General features: G+C 46.1%; 1 protein-coding gene across 1 annotated transcript; it reads right to left on the bottom strand.

Moving 5' to 3' along the window:
- Window positions 1-701: 701 nt before the first annotated feature.
- LOC149184198 (uncharacterized) lies at window positions 702-6,005 on the bottom strand. Its single transcript, XM_089415263.1, has 3 exons — window positions 5,207-6,005; window positions 3,445-4,705; window positions 702-2,622 (listed from the first exon to the last, which is right to left on the bottom strand). Exons 1-3 carry the CDS (start codon window positions 6,003-6,005, stop codon window positions 702-704), a joined length of 3,981 nt encoding a protein of 1,326 aa, XP_089271389.1.
- Between the last annotated feature and the right edge of the window lie 855 nt (window positions 6,006-6,860).

Genomic DNA, 6,860 nt, shown 5'->3' with positions numbered 1-6,860 from the left:
TGTTTTTCCTTGGAGGATATTTTCTTGGAGATGGATGAATTTTGACGTATGGATTTGGGTTATTTTTCTTGTCTTGGAGATTTTTATTGCAAAAGAAATGCTGGTTTGATATATTCTATAACGTTGTAAGTAAATTTTGACATTGTTATTCTTTTTTTTGCATACTGCTAAAATTAGGGCTAGTTGTTGCATAATTGAAATGTGGAATTAAGCATGTTTTAGCTAATTTAATGTATGGGCCAATGTTTTTTTTTTCCCATGGAAAAAAGTCGTAACTTCTATTAATATATAAGAAATTACATTTTGTAGATGTTGAGGCATATGCATGTGGAGGCAAGATTGCCTGTCCAGATAACATAAGACTGTCCAAAAATGATAATAAGCATTTCCGCTGTTTACTCCACACAGGGAGTCTGTTATCAACTGTATTATGTCTGTGCCTTCTCCCAATAGATAGAGAGAAACAGTCCAATATTGTATTTTCTCTGCGCAGAGAGAAATATAACTATGTACCATAATAAAAAACTGTATGTGCAAAGTCATATGTACGAGACACTAAAGTAGATATAAAAACATAATTTATACAGTGTAGCAGAAAAGATTTGGGCTTATAGCCCAAATTGATCAAGCTCTACAAAAGGTCTGTGGTAGTATTGATGGTGAGAACCATCAATTTCCTCCAGTATCATCCAGTCATTGCCCTATAGATGCGCTGCCTCTTTTGATAGTTGATCTGCCCCCGTGTTTTGTTCCCTGTAAATGTGGCGACAGACAAAGGAGTCAAATGATGATATCAGTCTTTGAGCTTCTCCTAGAATATGCCGCAAAGAAAATGCATTGCAATGAGATGCATTGTTAAGCCAATTACAAACGATTTTGGAGTCACCAAACAACTGTAGATGACTGCAGTGCTGTTCTAAGGCAAAATGTATGAGATGTTTTGCCGTACTAAGCTCAGCGAAATTATTTGTGCCCCTGCCTAGATTGATTTGGATTTTAAAATAGTGGGTATCATTAAGGAAAATAATGGCTCCTCCACCACATCCTGTCTCCTGTGCAGAACCATCGAAGTATGCCCACGACTTTGATTTGTCTATGGTTTCAGGTGTGATGATGCGGGGAGGGGAGTTGGAATCCTCCTCTGGGAGGAGATCAAAATCAGCAATGGTATGGAGCAGTATAAAAGGCCAATGGGGGTCCTTGAGATTGAATATGGAATGGTTTCTAGCAATCCATATAGCCCAGCAGGCTAGGAGGGGCATGTTCCTGGCTTTTCCCATATGGTTTTGGTACCAAGAACTCCAAGCATCCAGAATGTTGTGTCCTTGCCAGGCTTTAAGGGATGGATAATGTGCAGAGATGCAGTTCCAAAATTCGTTTGAGGTTGGGCATTTTAAGAAGAGGTGTTCTGTACTCTCTTCATCATTTCGACACAGATGACACCGGAAAGGGCCATGAAAGGATCTTTTCATCAGATTGGCACCTGTAGGTATCTTGTCAAACAGTATGTTCCACAGTAATAGACGGGTACGGGGGGCAGCCTTGAGCTTCCAAAGTAATCTCCAGATCGGATTGATGGTCTGAGGCTTAAAAGGTTCCATGAGCCTGATGTAGCCCTCTTTAGGGGAGTATGTTCCGTGCTTTGCGAAGGCCCAAATAACCTCATCCGGTTCATCAGTCAGGCGAATATGTGCTTGAGTGAGTGCTTCGGTGTATAGCTGCCAATCTAGTCGCCATTGATTGGGAATGTCCAAGTCATGAGCCGCTTTCCATGCCTGCTGAAGAAAGGTAGAATTATTGCGGTCTCCAATGTGTTTAATGTGCGTGATGCCTCTGCTGTTTAGGAACCTAATCAAGTCTGCTGGCAATCTGTGAGCATTGCCACAGCCCACCCATGGGTCCGTGCCTATACGAACAACATTCCCTTCATTAATTCTCCACGTAATGCCTTGTCTCAGGAGAGGTAGTGCATTCATCATCGCCTTCCAAATGTTGGAGATGTTGTTATTTATTTCATGTGCCTGTCTAAACCAGTCCATCAGGTTCATGGGCCAGATGTATTTCGTTTGAGCAACCCGGGTCCATCCAAGCTTTGCTGCCAGAGCTTTCGAAAATAGGTCAAGCCTTTTGATGCCCCAACCTCCCCATCTTTTTGGTATAGCTATTCTGTCCCATTTAACCCAAGCAAAGATTTTCCCCAGCTGGTTACCCTTCCATAAGAATCTGCAGCATATGCTTTGAAGCCTGTTCAAAATGCCTTTCGGTATCCATGCTAGGGTCATCCAGAAAACAGGTGTGGCCTCGATCACAGCCTTAATAAGAACTAATCTACCAGCACGGGAAAGGTATTTGTGGTACCAGATCTGTAGGCGCTTTTCCACTTTAGCAATAAGCCACGTCCAGTCTGCAATCCTGTATCCAAGGGGCTTGAGCCGGAAGCCCAGGTATTTGAGACCATCTTCCAAATTCAGAGAGGTGAAAGGGAATCGCTGGGTGGTGAAAATGGTCTCATGTTGAGAGCATCCAAAGGTGGTAATAGTGGATTTTCCTTCATTTACTATCATCCCGGTTGCCTGTTGAAAGAGTTTGAATATATTCTGTAGGACCGTGGAGTCTCCAATGCTGCCGTTTAAGAAAATGAGAACATCATCAACAAACAATAGATGGGTCAGATATAGGTTCTCCGAAATCTTGATGCCAACCAGTTGATTTCTATTGCGGGTAGCAATGATGGATCTACTTAAACCTTCCATGATAAGTAAAAATAGGAGAGGGGAGAGAGGACATCCCTGCCTGAGTCCTCTCTCAGATAGGAAGAAAGGTGTGGCTTCCCCATTTAGTAAAACACTGTAAGATACATCCTTGATGCAGCTCATGATCCACTTGATATATGCAAAAGGAAACCCCAAATGAGTCAATAATAATCTAATATAGAGCCAATTTGCTCTATCAAAAGCTTTCGAGAGGTCCACTTTCAAAATCATGCCTTTCTGCTTCTTCGTCTGCATAGTGTGAAGAAGTTCCTGTGCAGTGGCAATCGCCTCATGTATCTGTCGGTGTTGTAGAAAAGCAAACTGCTCAGAAGATATATGTCTAGATAGGATTGGCTTCAGGCGATTTGCGATGATCTTTGCAATAATTTTGTACAGACAGTTACAAAGGGAGATGGGTCTAAAGTCATTGAAGGTGGAAGGGAAATCAGATTTCGGGATGAGGGCAATGAAGGTGGATTTGATGGCCGGGGAGATATTGCCACTTCTTCTACAGTCTTCCACAATCTTGAGCAGATCATCCCCCATTATATCAAAAAAGGCAATATAGAATTCAATGGTCCACTCGTCGGGTCCAGGGCTCTTATCTTTCTTGAACCATTTTATAGTTGCTTCAAGTTCTTCCTTTGTCACTTCCATCATCAGGTTCTCCGAGTCTTCCTGTTGCACAAACCTGGGGAAAAGTTCAGCAACCCTCATAATTTCCAAAATATTCACTTCTCTGGGCGCCTTGTAGATGCTCTTAAAGTGCTCATTGGCTAATCTAGCCAAATCCTGCTGAGTTGTTACCACTTGGCCCTGTTCATTGTGAAGTTCCCAAATAGTATTTATGGCTTTTCTTCCATTGGCAAATTTATGAAAGAACTTAGTGTTGTTATCTCCTTCAGTGAGCCAAATTGCCCTGCTTCTAAGTCGCCAGCTCTCCTCTCTTTCTTTCAGGATTTGGGAACGCTTCGAGACAAGGGAAGTATATAGGTCCTTGTTATCCTGTGATAAGAAGGTACCATTAGATGAGTCCTCATATGAGGCTATGGCTCGTTCTGCCTCCCTCAAGATATTGTCATCATTTTTCCGTTTCTGGTGTGCCCAGTTTCTGGAGATCCTCTTAAGTTCTGTCAGCTTTCTGATAAAGCCAATAGTATGATCCTCTCGATCCAGGATAGGGTTAGATTGCCAATAATTGGATACCAGTTGTATATAGGAGGGATCCTTGAGCCAGGAGGCATTGAATTTGAAAGGGCTTTTAATCCTCTGATAGGTATCCGACAGTTCCAAAAATATTGGCCGATGATCAGAAATGCCTCCAGTACCAACCCACTGCCTAATACGAGGATGAGCATTTAAGAAGGCTTCCTTAATGAGGAATCTGTCTAATCTCCTTGCAAGACTGTGGTCACCACTGCGATTGTTAGACCAAGTATATTGAATCCTGGCTGATGGAATATCTACCCACTGATGCTCCTCGAGTAAGGTAGAGATAGTGTCAGAGAGGCTATCGACCTGGGCCGAGTGACCCCAGGATTCACAGTATCCCAACGAGAAATTCAAATCCCCTCCCAGGATGATGTTGTCAGCCTGTAAGAGCTCAGAGTCAAGAAGGGACCTCCAAAATGTTGCCCTATCCACACACGGGCCATATACATTCATAATACGGATTTCAGATTCAAGTGTGTGGGCATATATGTCTATACCAATGAAACCTCTGCCTCCCCATAAGTTCCTGAGATCCATAGACTTATTACAGAAGCCTATAGCAGTACCTCCAGATCTCCCGGACGCATCCATGGCATGGAAGGTCCAGTTCGGCAGCCATGAGTTAAGGGTGGAAATAAGAGAAGCAGCCGAGCATAGGGTTTCTTGTAAGAAAATGATGTCCAGCTCGGTCGATGTGAGCAGTCTCCTGAGTGCTAGTTTTTTTGGAGGGCTAGCAAACCCTCTGCAATTGAATGATAAGAATTTCATGGAGGGTGAGGCAGAGGGCCATTCCTTGCTCTAAGGGCCCCATCAATGGTTTGCTGTCGCCCGAGGGCAACTTCTTCACCCGCAGTGTGTCTGGCTTTAGTTATCTTAGAAGGGCGTCCCCTGGATGATTTAAGGGAGGCAGGGGGAACACAGGGTCCAGACCAATCGCATCAAAACCCCTATCCTTCGATCTGGAGCGGAGAGGGTACCGGGGGGATACAGGGGGGAGAGGGGAAGGATAGAAGGGAGGGAGGTTGAAGTCAGGGATGGGATGTTGGGGGTAGTGATGGGAGGGGGAGGGGGGAGGGAGCAGACGAGGGAGGAGGGAGGGATGAAACCCAGGGTTTGCGGGAGGGCCGAAGAGGCCAAGGACGGTAAAAAAGGGGGGGAAGTGCCCATGCATGTATGAGATGCAATATCTTTATAAAAGCCAGATACAGGAGGAGTGAGAGGGGAAGAAGGAAATAACATACCCGATGTCGCAATGATCTCCTTCACTGGACCGGAGCATGCTGGGGGAGGAGGCGAGGTAGGAATGGAATCAGCGGGGCGCTTGTCAGATGCCACATTGTCAGGAGATCTCCAGGGATCCAGTGCTTCTTTATCCATATTATCAGGTTCAGTGTCTTCCTCGCGCCGAGTAGGGATTCCTCCAGTCTGCTCAGTCTCCAAACTCTGATCAATGCCCCTGTTCTTATGCAAGAGTGGGAAATCCTTATACAAGTGCCCTACTTTGTGGCATCTGCGGCAGCGATACGGGATGCCTTCGTAATCAATGATCTGCTTGCGAGATGTGTCCCTCCACTGTATAGTGATGAACTCCTGTAACCCTCCTCTAGTGTCAAGATTTATTAGAATACGAGCATAAGCCATCATACCGGTGAGAAGATAGGACTTGTCGTATTCCATGTAGGTGCCAATAGCATTGCCGATCCGTCTGAATATGTCTTCCGACCAGTACTGGAGTGGGAGACCTGGGAGCCGAATCCACACTGGTCCTATGCCAATTTGCTCTGTCTCCGGATCGAATAGGGGCGTCCATCGTTTCAAAAGAACCAGGGCATGCTCAAAATTCCAGTAGGAGGATAAGACCCAATTTGTGTGGTCGGCACGAGCGAATCTCAAGGCGAACCATCCCCTCACAAAAGTCTGCACGAAGGGAATGTCAACCAGATGGTGACCCCAAACCTCTGCTGCCCAGGTCTTCAAACGGGCTGCCGTGTAGTTCCGGCCCCTGATGCGACCGACCAAGACCCTGTCAGCGAAATCCATAGTCTCTCCCCACTGAACATCCTCTTCTAATCATGAGAAGATGTCGTCCGCCTTTGATTTGTAGCACTTGTACTTCTTCTTGGATCCTTGGGGTGGAGGCTGGTGCTGTACACGTCCCGGAGGAGGGTCCGAAAGGACAAGGGGAGGGCTAGGGTTTGACGAGGAGGGGGGGAGACTGTTAGCAAAGAAAGGTAAAGAACCGGCAAGAGGCGAGACGGCGGTGAAACTGCCAGAAGGAGGAGCAAGGGAGACCTGAGGGTTTAATCCGACAGTACCCACGGTCACCAGAGGAGGAGTGTACAGCCGGGCCTGTGAACCGGTAGTAAGGGGATCTAAACCAGGGTTAGGGTTTAGGCAGGCGGAGACGAAACCAAGGGTAGCCGGGGAAGCCGGGGGGGTAGAGAGTGAAGGCCAGGTAGGCGGGTCATCCGGCAGGACCACAGGATGTGTCCGAGACGGTTCCACCAAAGAGTAACCTGAGCTAAACAACCCAACCGACGCAGGAAATGAGGAACGCCATATGGATACCCCTTCCAGTGGGTCTTTAGAATAGTCCACGGCATCAATATCCTCCATGTCGACAGCTGCTCCTTGGAACGGAGGACACCTCGAATTGCAGTAAGAAAAAACGGAGAGAAAACCTAAATCCCCGGACCAGACAGCCAGGATACAGGGGTAGACCATAAGATAGCGATGGCCAGTAACGGAACAGCACTAAAACCCCCGAAATAACACAACAGGTCAAAACCCCCCGGTAGAGAGAAATAGTAGCAGGGCGTATGCAGTAACGGATACGCAGCAGACAACAAACAACGTCAAAACAAGTTCAGCAGCAGTCCATGGTTAGCTATCGAA

This window comes from Pinus tabuliformis, chromosome 3_2 (genome assembly GCF_031772625.1).
Source record: "Pinus tabuliformis cultivar Carrire ecotype Pingquan chromosome 3_2, CPIR1, whole genome shotgun sequence".
Lineage (NCBI taxonomy): Eukaryota > Viridiplantae > Streptophyta > Pinopsida > Pinales > Pinaceae > Pinus > Pinus tabuliformis.
This window is presented reverse-complemented; position numbering and strand designations above follow the sequence as displayed.

What these genes read in the sequence shown, in the direction of transcription:
- LOC149184198 (XM_089415263.1), bottom strand. Translation starts at nt 6,005, where the DNA reads ATGGATTTCGCTGACAGGGTCTTGGTCGGTCGCATCAGGGGCCGGAAC. An exon ending in GGAGATCATTGCGACATCGG is followed by an intron (nt 4,706 to 5,206) that starts GTATGTTATTTC and finishes TCAATTGCAGAG; the next exon opens with GGTTTGCTAGCCCTCCAAAA. An exon ending in GTTGCTGAACTTTTCCCCAG is followed by an intron (nt 2,623 to 3,444) that starts GTTTGTGCAACA and finishes CTTAAACGGCAG; the next exon opens with CATTGGAGACTCCACGGTCC.